General features: G+C 45.6%; 2 protein-coding genes across 2 annotated transcripts in view; both read left to right on the forward strand.

Annotated features, from left to right (window-relative positions):
- Nucleotides 1–252: 252 nt before the first annotated feature.
- Nucleotides 253–18,856, forward strand: part of LOC147464288 (hydroxyphenylpyruvate reductase-like) — a 28,541-nt gene continuing 9,937 nt past the window's right edge. Inside the window, exon 1 of the mRNA XM_086513855.1 lies at nucleotides 253–792. Coding sequence (XP_086369981.1) covers nucleotides 265–792 — 528 coding nt within the window. The 5' untranslated portion in view covers nucleotides 253–264. The remainder of the gene's footprint in view (nucleotides 793–18,856) is intronic.
- LOC147464289 (uncharacterized) lies at nucleotides 801–2,095 on the forward strand. Its single transcript, XM_086524683.1, has 2 exons — nucleotides 801–1,493; nucleotides 1,581–2,095. The coding sequence occupies exons 1-2, from the start codon at nucleotides 1,487–1,489 to the stop codon at nucleotides 2,093–2,095; spliced, it is 522 nt and encodes a 173-aa protein (XP_086380809.1). The 5' UTR covers nucleotides 801–1,486.

The raw sequence follows: 18,856 nt of genomic DNA on the forward strand, positions 1-18,856 counted from the left end.
ATGACCTAGACCTACATATTTGCCTCTTTCAGTCAAAGTGAGGGCTCTCGATTGTGATTCTCATCACCACGATCTGTATCTTTGGCCGTATAGGTCATATTTGACCTGCGAGAACGATGATAAAATCTCTCTCTCTCTCTCTCTCTCCCCCCCCCCCCCAACCAAAAAAAAAAAAAACCCAATGCCTAGGGCACTAGGCGAAATAGTCGGGAAAGTGCAAGCTCAAATGGAAATGCCACGTCCACTATCTTCGACAGGCCCAGAATGCGCTTGTCATCTCTCCCTGGCTTGAGGCAATTCTTTGGAAGGCACTGTCAAATAACGAGAGGAGGAACGGCCTCCGCCACACACGAGCAGGTGGGTATGGCCCAGAGGCCGGGGGTGCTCCTCCTACAGCCCTGCGTCGACAGCATGTTGCCGTCCCTGGAGAGGAGCTTCACTGTCTTCAAGCTCTGGGAAGCTCCCGATGAGGGCGCCTTTGTGGCCGCTCACGCCCCTTCGATACGAGGCCTTGTTGGCAACACTGTCGTTGGCGCAAGCGCCTCCCTCATTGATGCACTCCCGCACCTTGAAATAGTGTCCTCCTTCAGCGTAGGCCTTGACAAAATCGATCTCCCCAGGTGTCGCCAGCGTGGTATTGCTGTCACGTACACTCCTGATGTCCTCACGGACTGTACTGCTGACACTGCCCTCTCCCTTATGCTCGCCTGCTTGCGTCGCATCCCAGCTGCAGACCGCTTTGTCCGTCAGCGCCTATGGCCCGTCGAAAAGAACTTCATACATACCACCAAGGTATGCAATTACTGGCACTTGATGAGCTTGAACTGTAGGTAGCATTAGTGTCCTTCTGTTTCACTGCATCTCGCAGTTAAGTTAAAGTATGAGTTATCATGTTTTCCGTACCTAACCACACCTACTTTATTATATATTTACATAGGATAGGTAATCATTCATATGGTTTTGAGTTGCAGAGTTTGGTCTCTCTCTCTCTCTCTCTCTCTCTCACACACACACACACACACACACACACACACACACACACACAAAACTAAAAGTGGGCTTTTAACTGTTTGCATTACATAAAATTGACCATAGGTCCAAGTAAAACCTGAAAGATGTACAATGAGATCAAGTGAAAAATTTCCAAATCAAACCATAGGGATGAAGATACATTAATTAGGTAATGAAAGTAGCTATTTGGCTAGTGATAAGCCCACACAAATCTGTCCAAAGCTCTGTCCTCCTCAGGTGATGTTGCAAAAATTGCAACCTCAAGTGCTATATATTTGATTGATATAAAGCATCTCTCAGAGTAGCTCACAAAACCTAAGGGGGTTGTGAAACCCCCAGGCCGTGCCTCCAAAATCATCCACATCCACACTAACATCTCTTGATGTAAAAGGATGCAGATCTATGGCACAACCGTACTAGTTTATCAAGTAGCACAAGCCGAGATTCGGACTCCAACCCCGTCATTGAGAAGTTGATGTTAAGTAAGTATGACAGTAAGATGGATGCTACTATTATTCATTCTTGGTTGTATCAATTTAATGCTTACTTTGCGATAACTAAGAAGACAGAAAATAGCAAGGTTTTGACGGTAGCCATGTACCTTGCCGGTGATGCCATTAATTGGTACCATGTATGGCAAGAGGCACAGTTGACTGCGCACCTAGAGGAAGCTGATCAAGGTGCGTCCCTTTCTTTCAATTGGGCCAACTGCAAAGACAAGCTCAAGGCGCGGTTTATGCCACCCCAATACCTAGCACGATTGAAGGACGATTGGTGCAGTCTCAAGCAAAATGGTATGCCAGTTATGTCTTTCTCTAACTGTGTTTTGCAGCTCGGCATCCAATTACGCAAATCAGATGATGAGCGCAAAGAGGCATTCCTTAATGGATTGGATGAGTATATCAAGTATGATGTCGAAGTACTCGATCCAATAGTTCTCAACAAGGCAGTAGCGATTGCTCTCTCTGGAAAGATGAAGCACAACAAGGGAAAGCCTAAGGAGAACAAATCTTCTCAAAGTATCTCTCGAACTCCTCAGAACGCTCAGAACGGTAAGAATGTTAAGAACGGTAAACTCTTCTAGCTAATCATCCTCTAATCCTTTCGGAAAAGAACTTTCAAAATGAATCTAATGGTAAAGCTAATATACCTGCTAAACCTAAGCTCACCCCATATGAAAAAGCTGCACAAGGAATTTCAGGAGGATACCTACGGCAGAAGAACAAGTCATTTATGCTAAGGAAGGTCGTTGTTATCAATGTCACATCAAGGGTCATATAAAGAGAACATGTCCTAAGAATGAATCCAACAAACCTAAAGAATCCACAAAATCCACATCCTCTGTTAATGCCATAAATGAGAACACTCATGTGTCCCAAGTTTCTCGTAATCCTCTCATTGATAAGTCTCTCATGAAGTGTTATGTCACGTGAATGATCAACACATAGTAGTCTTGTTTGATTCTGGTAGTATGCATGATGTGATTGGTGACTCTCTTGTCGAAAGAGCCTGCTTGGAGGTTAGCAAGACATCTCCTCTCGAGGTGTCGGGCTTCGCTTATCACGTGCATATCTAACCCCATGTGTGCGTGGACAAGCTACTTCATGACATGGGGTTCAGTTCAGTTCAGTTAGCCTAGCTTAGGAAGTGATCTGACACTTTTTGTGAGTCTGTTTGCAGACCGTGCATGTCCAGACACTTCGATTAGGTGCATATGCTCTGGTTGCACACAGCATGATCATCAGATTTCCATCAGAACCCTTCAGGAGCATTTATACAGTGTATAGATCTATTTTTTCCATTTTTTGACATTTTTTACCTATGAAATTTAAGCGACTTTTGTTGGAAACTAGGTAGGGCAAATTCACTAAGTTTGCATATATAGAAACCTAGCGCTAGCACTTTCTGGCATAAGAGGCAGCAAGAGCACTTGCTCAATAGGCACCTTCTCAGCAGAATCCCCCAAAGCAATCTAGCGTTTTTGGAGCTCGAAGACCTGGCGTTTTTCTTCAACAACCACCTAGCGTTTTCAACAAGACAGACAAACCTTGGCGTTTTTGCATGGCAGATCAGCCACGGCGATCACAAGAATAGCAGACCAGCCCAGCGTTAGCAGATTCCCTCAGCAGATAGCAGATTCCTCCGCAAGATCATTTTCAGCCCTAGCGTTTTTGCATCTGCAAGACACCTCAGTGTTTTTGCAGATCTTCGTGACAGAATCAGCCCTAGACTCAGCTTTTTCAGTTTTCAGCAATCAGACATCGCAGAAAAAGTCCCGAACCTCGCAGATCTCACCTTCCCGCAGCAGTTCCTCGCCGCACGGTGGGATCCATCGAAGTTTGTAGTTTCAGCCCGGAAAACGCAGATTTTTGCATCTGTATTTTCAGCGCGTCGTCGTCGCATCGTCGCCATCGACATCGTCACCGACATAGAATCATAATTTAGCAGATAATGATTTGCAGATTTCAGCCCTTTAGCGTTTCCAGATTTCAGCCGTCTCGTCGTCGACATCGTCGGCAAGTCCAAGCATTGTAGAGGTTTGTGCAATCAATAGTAGACCGCTCTCGCCATAGAGAGTGGGGCCCTGGGGCCCTTGGAGGAGGGTTTGACAACATTCTGGTGTTGTATTCTATCTCTCAGTCTCATGCACCTTCATTCACAGTGTTCACCACTTTGTTTGTGTCCATTGCACTCTCTCACTAAAGGAACGGAAGGCTCTCCCTTCCATAAGTAAAAGGAACCCTTGAGCACAGTTCGGAGCACTCATCTTGAGCAAAGTTCAATATTCATTTCTGCTGCACCTTACATCGCTCCCGGTATGGACTCTCATTACACGAGAGTGCCTTGATGTGTTGTTCACTGTTCAGCAAGCGTCCTTCCGCAAAAAAATTGTAGTATCTCCTCTTTCAGGATGTGATATGATTTTGGGCATTAGATGGTTTCGTGAGCATAACCCTCTCATTGATTGGGCAGACAATACTCTCACTCTAAATATCAAAAGTGACTCTCCCGTCATCATTCGTGGTGAGGAAGTTGTTCATTCTTTACCTCTCATTTCTAAAGTGCAGGCGAAGTTTGAAAAAAACAAGAGAAGGAGACTCTCTCAGTCTTTTCTTCTCTAAAGCACGACACACATGTTTTGCATGATACGAATGTGATTATTCAAATCGCGACGCTGTTGATATGTTGTCTTCTTGTGTCTTTCTTGAGATTTTTGTAAAGCCTCTCGGACCTTGGCAAAAGCAGTATCCAAGTCCCTCGTATACTGGTCGGCTTCAAAAATCTTATCTTTCGTGCTTAGGAAGGGTGGAACCTTCGTAGCACCTTCAATAATCTCAAATGGTGCCTTCCCCGTCGAAGAGTGGATCATATTATTGTAGGCAAATTCCACTAAAGGCGAAAACTTTTCCCATCGAGTCTTCTGATCCGAAATGTAAGACTTCAATAAATCAAGTACGATTGAATTTGCAATCTCAGATTGCCCATCTGTCTGCGGGTGGAAAGATGACAAGAACTGCAACCGTGTGCCAATGTTCTCTCAAATTGTCACATGCACATCTAACCCTATGTGTACGTGGACAAGCTACAGCACGACCAGGGTTCAATTAAGTCAAGTTAGTCTAGAATAGGAAATGATCTGGCACTTTTGTGAGTCTGTTCGCAGACCGTGCATGTCCCTATTTTCCCTATGTTTGACATTTTTCACTTATTATTTTTAAGCGACTTTTGTTGGAAACTAGGTAGGGTAATTTTACTAAGTTTGTATATATAGAAACCTAGCGCTAGCACTTTCTGGCAGAAGAGGCAGCAGGAGCACTCGCTTGTAAGGTGCAGCGGAATGAATGTTTGAACTTTGCTCAAGATGAGTGCTCCAAACTGTGCTCAAGGTTCCTTGTTCTTAGGGAAGGGAGAGCCTTCGGTTCTTTAATGAGAGAGTGAAATGGACACAAACAAAGTGAATGGACACTATGAATGGATGTGCATGAGACTGAGAGATAGAGAGAGAAGAGAATACGACACCAAGGACGTTGTAAAACCCTCCTCCGAAGGCCCCACTCTTGTCGGCGAGAGTGGTCTACTATTGATTGCACAAACTGGCACAAAGTGGATGCATGTGACTGATGCAAGTCTCGTCTAGATCGATGACGACGACGAGGATGGCAAGACCGATCTAAGGGCTGAAAACTGACGCTTTTGTACTGCTGTCCAAAAACGCTACTGGCTGAAATCTGAGGCTGATTTGCTGCTGTCCCAAAAACGCTAATGGCTGAAAATGTCTGGCACCAAAAACGCTGATATGGGCTGGTCCTTGCGGGCTGAAATCTGCTGGTCTTTAGGGGGTTCAAAGGCTGAAATCCGTTGATGCTTATCTGCTGAAAACGCCATGCCAAAAGGGGGACATTGGGGGTTCTGAAAAACGCTAGGCTGAGGATGATCTGGCGGTGACACTTCTTGATGAAAAACGACGGTGATTGGGAGACTATGGCGATGCTGCCGCTTGCTGAAAACGCTAGGTCTAGGTGAGGCTCGTGCTTGGAGGAAAAACGCCACCAAGGGGATCTTGTTGAGAAGTTGCTTGTTGAGCGACGGTGCTCCTGCTGCCTCTTCTGTCAATTAGTGCTAGCCTAGGTTTGCTTATATGCAAACTTACTCAATTTGCCCTACCTACTTTCCAACAAAAGTTACTTAAATTAATAAGTGAAAAATGTCAAAAATAGAGAAAATAGGTTAATTGCACTGGAAAATTCCCCTGAAGGATTCTGATGGATTTTGATGGGAATGCTTATGATCATGCTGTGTGCAGCCCGAGGATATGCATCTACACTAAGTGTCTGGACATGCACGGTCTGCGAACAACCTCACAAAAGTGCTAGATCACTTCTAATCTAGACTGACTGGACTGACTCAACCCTTGTAGTGTTGTACCTTGTCCGCGGACACATAGGGTTGGATGTGTCACGTGATATCCCCTCCTTTTCAAAGTGAGGTACTGGTACCAAACTGTATGGCGTCGAGAGAGATCGCCAATAGCATCCGGAATCCTGGAAGAGACTCTTCGTCGGCCCACTCGGATGTGTGGGTTGTGCGGTACTTGAACTTCATAAAGGTCTGCAACGCTTGCTTCTTTGGGCCGCGCCGGTCTTCTGTGGCTCCTTCAATGCTTCAACTTCGTTGAGTGTCATGCTTCTTTCTTCTTCAAGAATCTCCATGGCTGAAAATTCCTGAAACCGTTTCCAACACAAAACCATGAACATACCTATTCCATGTAAAGTGAGTGGAAAAAATCTTGTCGTCCTTATAGACTGTGCATGCAATGTGGATGAACAAAGAGACGGATTGCCAAACCGTTCACCACACAGACGCAAACAATGAGATCGAATCTTGTGTTTTTGATCTAAATCAATCAACTGTGGCAATTCACAACGGAAAGGCCCATGCTTGGTGCTCATACTTTCATGTGCTCTTTCTACATGTCACGTGACACATCCCAACCCTATGTGTCCGTGGACAAGCTACACCATAGCAGGGTTCCCGTCAGTCAAGTCAGTTTAGATTAGCAGTGATCTGGCACTTTTGTGAGTCTTCGTAGACCGTGCATGCCCAGTCACTTAGCATAGATGCATATCCTCCGGTTGCACACAGCATGATCATCGGAATTCCCATCAGAATCCATTAGCATCAGTTAGGGGAATTTTCCAGTGCATTTAGCCTATTTTCCTATTTATTGGTTATTTTCACTTATTATTTTTAAGTGACTTTCCAACAAAAGTAGGTAGGGCAATTTTGCTAAGTTAATATATAAGCAAACCCAAGTTAGCACTTTCTGGCAGAAGAGGCAGCAGGAGCTTCCCGCTCAACAGGCAACTTCTCAGCAGTAACCCCCCCCTCAGCACCTACCGTTTTCTAGCAGTACCATCGCCAACCTTCTAGCATCCTTGGCGATTCCTATCACAGCAGGTCCCTAGCCTCAAGTCCAATCCTCTGGCGCTTTCCTTCTCTCACAGCATCGCCATCAAAGCTGCTATGCCTGGCGTTTTTCAACTGCTGCAGATCAGCGTTTTTCTTGCATAGATCCCAGCGTTTTGGCAAGGGAAAGGCCAGTAGATCAGTCCATTTCAGCCACATAAAAGGGCAGCATCAGCGTTTTGAGTTTCTGCCAAACCAGCAAGCAGATACTTGCTATTTTCAGCCAGATACCACCTGCTGTGGCAGCGTTTTTCAGCAAGGGTTGTCAACATAAAAACGCAGCCTAAAGGAGTAGGTTCGTTAGCGTTTTACTTCACCTCCAACATAGCCGATCATTTTCAGCCATCAACACAGCAGTAAACAGTCCATTCTCAGCCCGAAACAGTCCAAGAAATTCAGAATATAGAAGATCCACAGTTTCAGGCCAAGTCGTCGTCGTCATCGCCATAGTCCCATTGCATTCGCCTTGTACACCTTTGTGCAATCAAAGATTAGACCACTCTCGCTGACGAGAGTGGGGCCTTCGGAGGAGGGTTTTACAACCTCTCGGGTGTGGTATCTCTTCTCTCTCCTTCTCTCTCATTCACTTGCACGCACAATATCCACTCACTTTGTTCGTGATCATAGCATTCTCCATAAGACGGAAAGCTCTCTCTTTCCCTACGAACTAAAAGGAACCTTGAGCAGTAAAGATCACTAATCTTGAGAAAATACAACATTCATTCCGCTGCACCTTACATCGGTATCAAAGCTTTGGAAGTGTTTTGCATTACTCAAGGAAAGAACCACAAGATTTTTTTTTTTTTTGCTTGTTGCGATCGCACGAACCCAAAGTGTACTTGGACGTGGCGATTCCTAATCGTGTTTTGTTGAAGAGTGACAGGAATCCCAAGAAAGAAGGGCTCGTCCACCCACCCTTGAGAGCGGACCGTGCACTTAGCGGCCGGTCAATCGACGTGAGGTGGGAAAAAGCAACCTTGGTGTGAGCGCAAGGCCGCCAAGGGGTGCGCCCGCAGAGAAGGGTAGAACTCGAGTGAAGAGAAGATCCTTCTCAACGCGATTTGCAAGCGAAAGAACCCCTCAAGAACCTCAAGATCCTCACGAACCTCAAGATCCTCAAGAACCCAAGATTCTCCCGAATCAAGGACCTCAAGAACCTCAAGAACCCAAGTTCCTCGCGAGCTTAAGACCCCAAGATTATAGTGCATGGTCGTCATCCGAAGCCAAATGGATACTTCGCATACAGGTGATGAGCATGAGAGAGGCGACGAAGACTCGTTCCCACCCGGAGATGATCTCTTCAACCCTCCTCCTTCGCCATCTACGCCAAACCCTATGGAGGCAGTGGTCAAGCAGATGATGGCCATGATGGATAGACAAGAAGCAAATCGTCTTGCTCTTGCCGCAAAACAAGAAGAAAATCGACTTGCTTTTGAACGCGAGCGCGTTGAACGAGAAGCTCAACGGGAGATTCGCCATCAAGAATTTATTTCCCACTTGCTAGCCTCGAAGACCGAACCACCCAAAGATCGTGGGAGTTCCTCTGGTGGTGCAAGCCACGATGCGGATTCCAACAACCCAGTCACTGAAAAAGTGACTTTCAGTAAGTATGACGGTAAGATGGATGCTACAGTTATTCATTCTTGGTTGCATCAATTTAACGCTTATTTTGCTACAACTAGGAAGATAGGAAATAGCAAAGTTTTGACGACAGCTATGTACCTTGCCGGTGATGCCATCAATTGGTACCGCGCATGGCAAGAGGCACAACTAGCCGCGTACCTAGAGGCAGCCGATGATTTCACGCCCCTCTTTTAGTTGGGCTGATTTCCAAGACAAGCTCAAGGCGCGGTTTATGCCACCTCAGTACCTTGCACGATTGAAGGACGATTGGCGCGCTCTCAAGCAAAATGGTATGCCGGTTATGACTTGTTCTAATCGTGTTTTGCAGCTTGGATGAGCACGAATGTATGCGGATTTTTCGTGAAAAGTTGAAAAGTTTGTATGTAAGGAAGTCGCATTCCATGTCTCTTCCTTGGCATGACACAGTTTCCGAAAGAGCACATGAAAGTATGAGCACCAAGCATGGGCATTTCCATTGTGATTTGCCACAGTTGATTGATTTCGATCAAACAGAAAAGATTCGATCTCATTGTTTGCATGTGTGTGATGAACGGTGTGTCACTCCGTCCCTATGTTCATCGACGTTGTATACACAGTCTTTAGAGAAGACAAGATTTTTTTCCGTCACTTTACATGGAATGGGTATGTTCATGGTTTTGTGTTGGAGATGGTTTTAGGAATTTTCAGCCATGGAGATTCTTGAAGACGAAAGAAGCAGGACTCTAGACGAAGTTGAAGCAAGGAAGGAGCCATAGAAGACTTTGTGTCGCTTTCGGCGCGGCCCAAAGAAGCAAGCGTTACAGACCTTTATGAAGTTCAAGTACCGCACGACCCACACAGCAGAGTGGGCCGGTGAAGAGTCCCTTCCAGGATTCCGGATGTTGTTGGCGATCTCCCTCGACGCCATACAGTTCGGTACCAGTACCTCACTTTTGCAAAGGAGGGGATGTCACGTGACACATCCCAACGTCCGTGGACAAGCTACACCATAGCAGGGTTCCCGTCAGTCAAGTCAGTTTAGATTAGCAGTGATCTGGCACTTTTGTGAGTCTATTCATAGACCGTGCATGCCCAGTCACTTAGCATAGATGCATATCCTCCGGTTGCACACAGCATGATCATCGGAATTCCCATCAGAATCCATTAGCATCAGTTAGGGGAATTTCCAGTGTATTTAGCCTATTTTCCTATTTATTGGTTATTTTCACTTATTATTTTTAAGTGACTTTCCAACAAAAGTAGGTAGGGCAATTTTGCTAAGTTAATATATAAGCAAACCCAAGTTAGCACTTTCTGGCAGAAGAGGCAGCAGGAGCTTCCCGCTCAACAGGCAACTTCTCAGCAGTACCCCCCCCCCTCAGCACCTACCGTTTTCTAGCAGTACCATCGCCAACCTTCTAGCATCCTTGGTGATTCCTATCACAGCAGGTCCCTAGCCTCAAGTCCAATCCTCTGGCGCTTTCCTTCTCTCACAGCATCGCCATTAAAGCTGCTATGCCTTGCGTTTTTCAACTGCTGCAGATCAGCGTTTTTCTTGCATAGATCCCAGCGTTTTGGCAAGGGAAAGGCCAGCAGATCAGTCCACTTCAGCCACATAAAAGGGCAGCATCAGCGTTTCGAGTTTCTGCCAAACCAACAGTAGATACTTGCTATTTTCAACCAGATACCACCTGCTGTGGCAACGTTTTTCAGCAAGGGTTGTCTTTCGCTTGCAATCTGTGTTAGAGAAGGATCTTCTCTTCACCCGAGTTCTGCTCTTTTCCGCGGGCGCACCCCTTGGCGGCCTTGCGCTTACACAAAGGTTGCTTTTTCCCACCTCACGTCGATTAGCTGGCCGCTAAGTGCACGGTCCGCTCTCAATGAGTGAAAAGAGGCACAAGGGGAGGCTGGACAAGCGCTTCTTTCCTGGAATTCCTGTCACTCTTCAAAAACACGATTAGGAATCGACACGCCCAAGCGAACTTGGGTTCGTGCGACCGCAACAAGCAAAAAAATTCTTGTGATTCTTGTGGTTCTTTCCTTGAGTGATACAGAACACTGCCAAAGCTCTGATACCAATGTAAGGTGCAGCGGAATGAATGTTTGAACTTTGCTCAAGATGAGTGCTCCGAACTGTGCTCAAGGTTCCTTGTTCTTAGGGAAGGGAGAGCCTTCCGATCTCTAATGAGAGAGTGAAATGGACACAAACAAAGTGAATGGACACTGTGAATGGAAGTGCATTAGACTTAGAGATAGAGAGATAAGAGAATATCACACCAAGGACGTTGTAAAACCCTCCTCCAAAGGCCCCACTCTCGTCGACCCCACTCTCGTCGGCGAGAGTGGTCTACTATTGATTGCACAAACTGGTACAAAGTGGATGCATGTGACTGATGCAAGTCTAGGCTAGATTGATGACGACGACGTGGATGGCGAGACCGAGCTAAGGGCTGAAAACTGACGCTTTTGTACTGCTGTCCAAAAACGCTACTGGCTGAAATCTGAGGCTGATTTGCTGCTGTCTCAAAAACGCTAATGGCTGAAATTGTCTGGCACCAAAAACGCTGATATGGGCTGGTCCTTGCGGGCTGAAATTTGCTGGTCTTTAGGGGGTTCAAAGGCTGAAATCCGCTGATGCTTATCTGCTGAAAACGCCCTGCCAAAAGGGGGGTGATTGGGGGTTCTGGAAAACGCGAGGCTGAGGAGGATCTGGCGGTGACACTTCTTGATAAAAAACGCCGGTGATTGGGGGACTATGGCGATGCTGCTGCTTGTTGAAAACGCTAGGGCTAGGTGAGGTTCTTGTTTGGCGGAAAAATGCCACCAAGGGGATCTTGTTGAGAAGTTGCCTGTTGAGCGATGGTGCTCCTGCTGCCTCTTCTGCCAATTAGTGCTAGCCTAGGTTTGCTTATATACAAACTTACTCAATTTGCCTTACCTACTTTCCAACAAAAGTCACTTAAATTAATAAGTGAAAAATGTCAAAAATAGGGAAAATAGGTTAGCACTAGAAAATTCCCTTGAAGGATTCTGATGGGAATGCTTATGGTCATGCTGTGTGCAACCCGAGGATTGTTGTGTGCAACCTGAGGATATGCATCTACACTAAGTGTTTGGACATGCACGGTCTGCGAACAGACTCACAAAAGTGCCAGATCACTTCTAATCTAGACTGATTGGACTGATTGAACCCTTGTAGCCTGTAAACGGACACATAGGGTTGGATGTGTCATGTGGCATCGCTCAACAGGCAACTTCTCAGCAGAACTCCCAAGAGGTCTAGCGTTTTTGGACCAATCAGCCAATGTTTTTACTCTTGTAGATTTCTGGCGATAGCAGACCAAGCAAATGTCACGTGACACATCCCAACCCTATGTGTCCATGGACAAGGTACACCATAGCAAGGTTCCCGTCAGTCAAGTCAGTTTAGATTAGCAGTGATCTGGCACTTTTGTGAGTCTATTCGTAGACCGTGCATGCCCAGTCACTTAGCATAGATGCATATCCTCCGGTTGCACACAGCATGATCATCGGAATTCCCATCAGAATCCATTAGCATCAGTTAGGGGAATTTTCCAGTGCATTTAGCCTATTTTCCTATTTATTGGTTATTTTCACTTATTATTTTTATGTGACTTTCCAACAAAAGTAGGTAGGGCAATTTTGCTAAGTTAATATATAAGCAAACCCAAGTTAGCACTAAATGGCAGAAGAGGCAACAGGAGCACCTTGCTCAACAGGCAACTTCTCAGCAAGACCAACCCCCGCGACTACTCTGGCGTTTTCTCCACAGAAGACCTAGCGTTTTTGCATCAGATCAGCTTTGGCGATTTGTGCACAGCAGATCAGCCCCGGCGTCATCACGACACAGCAGATCAGCCTAGCGTTTTTGCATTTGCAGAACCCCGGCGACAGAAGGACCAATTTTAAGCCCTGGCGTTTTTGGATTTCAGCAGCAAATTAAGACCGGCATCATTCACCTAAAGTGTAGCAGATTCAGCCCGTAAAGACCATCAGTTTTTAGCCCTAAGAAACCTCATTTTTCAGCCAAGAAAACACAGTCAAAACAGTCATTTTCAGCCACCGAAACAGTCCCGAAATTCAGCGATTAGAAGATCTCAAATTTCAGCCATCAAGTCGTCGTCATCACCGTCGTCGTCATCGGCATAGTCCAAGTTGCATAGTCCATTGCATACGCATTGTACACCTTTGTGCAATCAAAGAATAGGCCACTCTCGCCGACGAGAGTGGGGCCTTCGGAGGAGGGTTTTACAACCTCTCGGGTGTCGTATCTCTTCTCTCTCCTTCTCTCAGTCTCATTCACTTGCACGCACAATCCACTCACTTTGTTCATGACCACAGTACTCTACAAGACGGAAAGCTCTCTCTTTCCCTAAAGAACTAAAAGGAACCTTGAGCAATAAAGATCACTAATCTTGAGAAAATACCACATTCATTCCGCTGCACCTAACATTGGTATCAGAGCTTTGGAAGTGTTCTGCATTACTCAAGGGAAGAACCACAAGATTTTTTTTTTGCTTGTTGCGATCTCACGAACCCAAGTTTACTTGGGCGTGGCGATTCCTAATCGTGTTTTGTTGAAGAGTGACAGGAATCCCAAGAAAGAAGGGCTTGTCCAGCCTCCCCTTGTGTCTCTTTTCACTCATTGAGAGCGGACCGTGCACTTAGCGGCTGGCCAATCGACGTGAGGTGGGAAAAAGCAACCTTGGTGTGAGCGCAAGGCCGCTAAGGGGTGCACCCGTAGAAAAGGATAGAACTCGGGTGAAGAGAAGATCCTTCTCCAACGCGATTTGCGACCGAAAGAAAACCTCAAGATCCTCAAGAACCCAAGATTCTCACGAATCAAGGACCTCAAGAACCAAGAACCCCAAGAACCCAAGTTCCTCGTGAACTTAAGAACCCAAGACCCGCAAGAACCCAAGTTCCTCGTGAACTCAAGAACCAAGACCCTCAAGAACCCAAGTTCCTCGTGAACTTAAGAACCCAAGACCCCAAGAACCCACAAGAACCCACATTGCAGAATGGTCATCACTCGAAGCGGAATGGATACTTCGCTTGGAAGTGATGAGCATGAGAGAGGCGAAGAAGAATTTTCCCCACCAGGAGGTTTTTCTGACCCTTCCCCATCTACGACACCGATTGCACTAACTCCTATGGAGGCTTTCGACAAGAGGATGATTGACAAGACGTTAGCAGACAAAGCAAGAGATGCCAAACGAAAAGCAGAAATAGGGCGTGACTACGAAGAAAAGATGGCAGCCGTAGAGCGTTAGTCCCAAGAAAGAATGGCAGCCATAGCGCGTAAGAGCGAGCAAGCAAGCACGCTTGGAAGCCAAAGCCAGGGAAGTAGAAATGGATCGCAGACACGCAAAGACAAAGCAGAAAGAAAAGCAATACAAGAATAGAGCGACCGACAAAACAAAGAGTTCTTGCGACTTTTTTCTCAAGTACAGGCGTACTTTGCACAGAATCACGGAAAGGAGACTGTCTCAGTCTCTTCTTCTCAAAAGCAGGATACACAGGATTTGCATGATCGTTTGAAGCATGATGATGATTTGAATGATATTGCTAAGCATGATGACTTGAAGCACAATGATAAGCATGATGATTTGGATGCCAATGATTTGCATAATGATTTGGATGACAATGACAAGCATGATGATTTGCATGATCAAGATGTCATTTCTCACAAGCATGATGAATTGCATGAAGATGATGTGATTGTTCACAAGGATGATGTGCTAGTGGATGCTTTTCCTAGCGAAATTAACCTCGTTGTAGATTCGATCAATCACGAAGATCCGATCTTGGCTTTCGAGTAGAGGTCCAAAGAACCCCCACAGGACAATTCGATCATTCAGGAAGAATCGATCTTGGCTTTCGAGTCGAGGTCCACAGATCCCCCACAAGAAGATTCGATAGATCCCGAAGAAGCGATCTTGGCTCTCAAGCCTTGGTCAATAGAACCCTCGCAGGGAGTATTGTGTGTTCGCATGATTGATACGCACGCATTGTTCGAGTGTTTCATTCGTGAAGGTTTCCTGTATTTTAGTTAGCATCGTTATGTGATCCCTTTTCTTAGGCATGACATATTGTATGTTGAGCACGTTTCTCTCATGGATGAGCACGCATGTATGCGGATTGTTCAGGAAAAGCTGAAAAGTTTGTATGTCAAGAAGTCACTTTCCATGTCTCTTCCTTGGCATGACACAGTTTCTGAAAGAGCACATGATAGTATGAGCACCAAACATGGGCATTTCCATTGTGATTTGCCAGAGTTGATTGATTTCGATCAAACAGAAAAGATTCGATCTCATTGTTTGCATGTGTTTGATGAACGGGTTGTCACTCCGTCTATTTGTTCATCTACATTGCATACATAGTCTTTAGCGAAGACAAGATTTTTTTCCTTCACTTTACATGGAGTAGGTATGTTCATGGTTTTGTGTTGGAAGTGGTTTCAGGAATTCTCAGCCATGGAGATTCTTGAAGATGGAAGAAGCAGGACACTAGAAGAAGTTGAAGCATCAAAGGAGCCACAGAAGACTTTGAGTCACTTTCGGCGCGGCCCAAAGAAGCAAGCGTTGCAAACCTTTATGAAGTTAAGTACCGCACTACCCACACATCAAAGTGGGCCGGCGAAGAGTCCCTTCCAGGATTCCGGATGCTGTTGGCGATCTCCCTCGACGCCATACAGTTCGGTACCAGTACCTCACTTTGAAAAGGAGGGGATGTCACGTGACACATCCCAACGTCTGTGGACAAGCTACACCATAGCAGGGTTCCCGTCAGTCAAGTCAGTTTAGATTAGCAGTGATCTGGCACTTTTGTGAGTCTATTCGTAGACCGTGCATGCCCAGTCACTTAGCATAGATGCATATCCTCCGGTTGCACACAGCATGATCATCGGAATTCCCATCAGAATCCATTAGCATCAGTTAGGGGAATTTTCCAGTGCATTTAGCCTATTTTCCTATTTATTGGTTATTTTCACTTATTATTTTTATGTGACTTTCCAACAAAAGTAGGTAGGGCAATTTTGCTAAGTTAATATATAAGCAAACCCAAGTTAGCACTAAATGGCAGAAGAGGCAGCAGGAGCACCTTGCTCAACAGGCAACTTCTCAGCAAGACCAACCCCCGCGACTACTCTGGCGTTTTCTCCACAGAAGACCTAGCGTTTTTGCATCAGATCAGCTTTGGCGATTTGTGCACAACAGATCAGCCCCGGCGTCATCACGACACAGCAGATCAGCCTAGCGTTTTTGCATTTGCAGAACCTCGGCGACAGAAGGACCAATTTCAGCCCCTGGCGTTTTTGGATTTCAGCAGCAAATTAAGACCGGCATCATTCACCTAAAGTGTAGCAGATTCAGCCCGTAAAGACCATCAGTTTTCAGCCCTAAGAAACCTCATTTTTCAGCCAAGAAAACGCAGTCAAAACAGTCATTTTCAGCCACCGAAACAGTCCCGAAATTCAGCGATTAGAAGATCTCAAATTTCAGCCATCAAGTTGTCGTCATCACCGTCGTCGTCATCGGCATAGTCCAAGTTGCATAGTCCATTGCATACGCATTGTACACCTTTGTGCAATCAAAGAATAGGCCACTCTCGTCGACGAGAGTGGGGCCTTCGGAGGAGGGTTTTACAACCTCTCGGGTGTCGTATCTCTTCTCTCTCCTTCTCTCAGTCTCATTCACTTGCACGCTCAATCCACTCACTTTGTTCATGACCACAGTACTCTACAAGACGGAAAGCTCTCTCTTTCCCTAAAGAACTAAAAGGAACCTTGAGCAATAAAGATCACTAATCTTGAGAAAATACAACATTCATTCTGCTGCACCTAACAGCAAAAGCCCTAGCGTTAGCAAATTCTCCACAGCCAGACCATTTTCAGCCCTAGCGTTTTTGCATCTGCAAGGCACTTCAGCGTTTTTGCAGATCTTCGCGACAAGACCTCAGTTAGCATCAGTGTTTTCAGTTTTCAGCAGTCAGTACCGGCAGTAGAACCCCGGAACCGCGCAGATCTCACCTTCTCGCAGCATATCCTCGCCACACGGTCAGATCCTGCAAAGTTTACAGTTTCAAACCAGAAAACACAAATTTCAGCATCAGCGTTTTCAACGCGTTGTCGTTGCATCGTCATCATCGATATCGTCACCGACATAAAGTCAAAATTCAGTAGATAAAGATTTGCAGATTTCAGTCCTTAGCATTTTCAGATTCCAGTCCGTCTCGTCGTCGTCGACATCATCGGCAAGTCCAAGCATTGTAGAGATTTGTGCAATCATAAGCAGACTGCTCTCGCCATAGAGAGTGGGGTCTTCGGAGGAGGGTATGACAACATTCTGGTGTCGTATTCTCTTCTCTCTTATCTCTCAGTCTCAGCACCTTCATTTACAGTGTCATTCACTTTGTTTGTGATTATTTGCACTCTCCCATTAAAGGAACGGAAGGCTCTTCCTTCCGTAAGTAAAAGGAACCCTTGAGAGCACAATTTGGAGCACTCATCTTGAGCAAAGTTCAACATTCACTTCCGCTGCACCTTACATTGGTATCAGAGCTTTGGCAATGTTCTGTATCACTCAAGGATAGAACCAAAAGAACCATAGAATTGTTTTTGCTTGTTGCGGTCGCACGTAACTCAAGTTCACTTGGGCGTGTCGATTCCTAATCGTATTTTTGAAGAGACAGGAAACCCAAGAAAGAAGGGCTTGTCCAACCTCCCCTTGTGCCTCTTTCACTCATTGAGAGCAGATCGTGCACTTAGCGGTCGGTTAATCGTGAGGTGGGAAAAAGCAACCTTTGTGTGAGCGCAAGGCCGCTAAGGGGTGCGCCCGCAGGAAAGAGAAGAACTCAGGTGAAGAGAAGATCCTTATCTAACACAGATTGCAAGAAGAACCGCAAGAACCTCAAGAACCTCAAGAACTCAAGAACCAAGACCCACAAGAATCCAAGTTCCTCGTGAACTTAAGAACCCAAGACTTCAGTGGATGGTCATCACTTGAAGCGGAATGGATACTTCGCTTGGAGGTGGTGAGCATGGGAGTGGCGAAGAAGTGCTTTGCTCACCAGGAGGTTTTTTCGACCCTTCCCCATCTACGCCAAAGATTGCACCAGATCCTATGGCAGTTTTGGACAAGATGATGATGGACAGGAAGTTAGAACGCGAAGCAAGAACAGCAAAGAGAATGGCAGACATTGATCGTAAGTACCAAGAAAGCATGGCAGCCATAGCGCGTAAGCGTGACAAAAGAGAAGCAAAATTTGACCGCGAGAACAAAGCAAGAATGCAAGAGATGTTGCGGCTCTTTTCTCAAGTGCAGGCACAAATACAAGAGATTCGGGAAAAGGAGACTCTCTCAATCTCTTCTTCTCCAAAGCAAGACACACAAAAATTACATGATTTGCATAATGATTAGAATGATGTGATTTCTCACGAGCATGATGATTTGCAAGATAAAGATGATGTGATTGTTCACAAGGATGATGTGTTAGTTGATACTTTTTCTAGTGAAGCTAACCTCATGGCAGATTCGATCAATCACGAAGAACCGATCTTGGCTCTCGAGTCGAGGTCCACCGAACCCCCACAAGAAGATTCGATTAATAATGAAGAACGATCTTGGCTCTTGAGCCTAGGTTCAAAGAACCCTCACACTGTCACATAGGAAGTATTATGTGTTTGAATGACTAGTCCGCACGCATTGTACGAGTGTTTCATTTGTGATCGTTTCTTGTATTTTAGTCAACGTCTTTATGTGATCCCTTTTCCTAGGCATGACATATTGTACGTTGAGCACGATTCACTCATGGATGAGCACGGATGTATGCAGATTATTTATGAAAAGCTGAAAAGTATGCATTCAAGGAAGTCACATTCCATGTCTCTTCCTTGGCACGACACAGTTGTCGAAAGAGCACAAGAAAGTATGAGCACCAAGCATGGGCATTTCCATTATTATTTTTCACAGTTCATTGATTTAGATTAGAAAGTCACGATTCGACCTCATTGTTTGCGTGTGTTTGATGAACGGTTTGGCACTCCGTCTCTATGTTCATCTACATTGCATGCAGAGTCTTTAGAAAAGACGAGTTTTTCCAGTCACTTTACATGGAATGGATATGTTCATGTTTTTGTGTTGGAAGTGGTTTCAGGAATTTTCAGCCTCGGAGATTCTTGAAGAAGGAAGAAGCATGACTCTAGACGAAGTTGAAGCATTGAAGGAGCCACAGAAGACTATTGCTTTCGGCG

This window comes from Adiantum capillus-veneris, chromosome 1 (assembly GCF_014529385.1).
Source record: "Adiantum capillus-veneris isolate H3 chromosome 1, ASM1452938v2, whole genome shotgun sequence".
NCBI lineage: Eukaryota > Viridiplantae > Streptophyta > Polypodiopsida > Polypodiales > Pteridaceae > Adiantum > Adiantum capillus-veneris.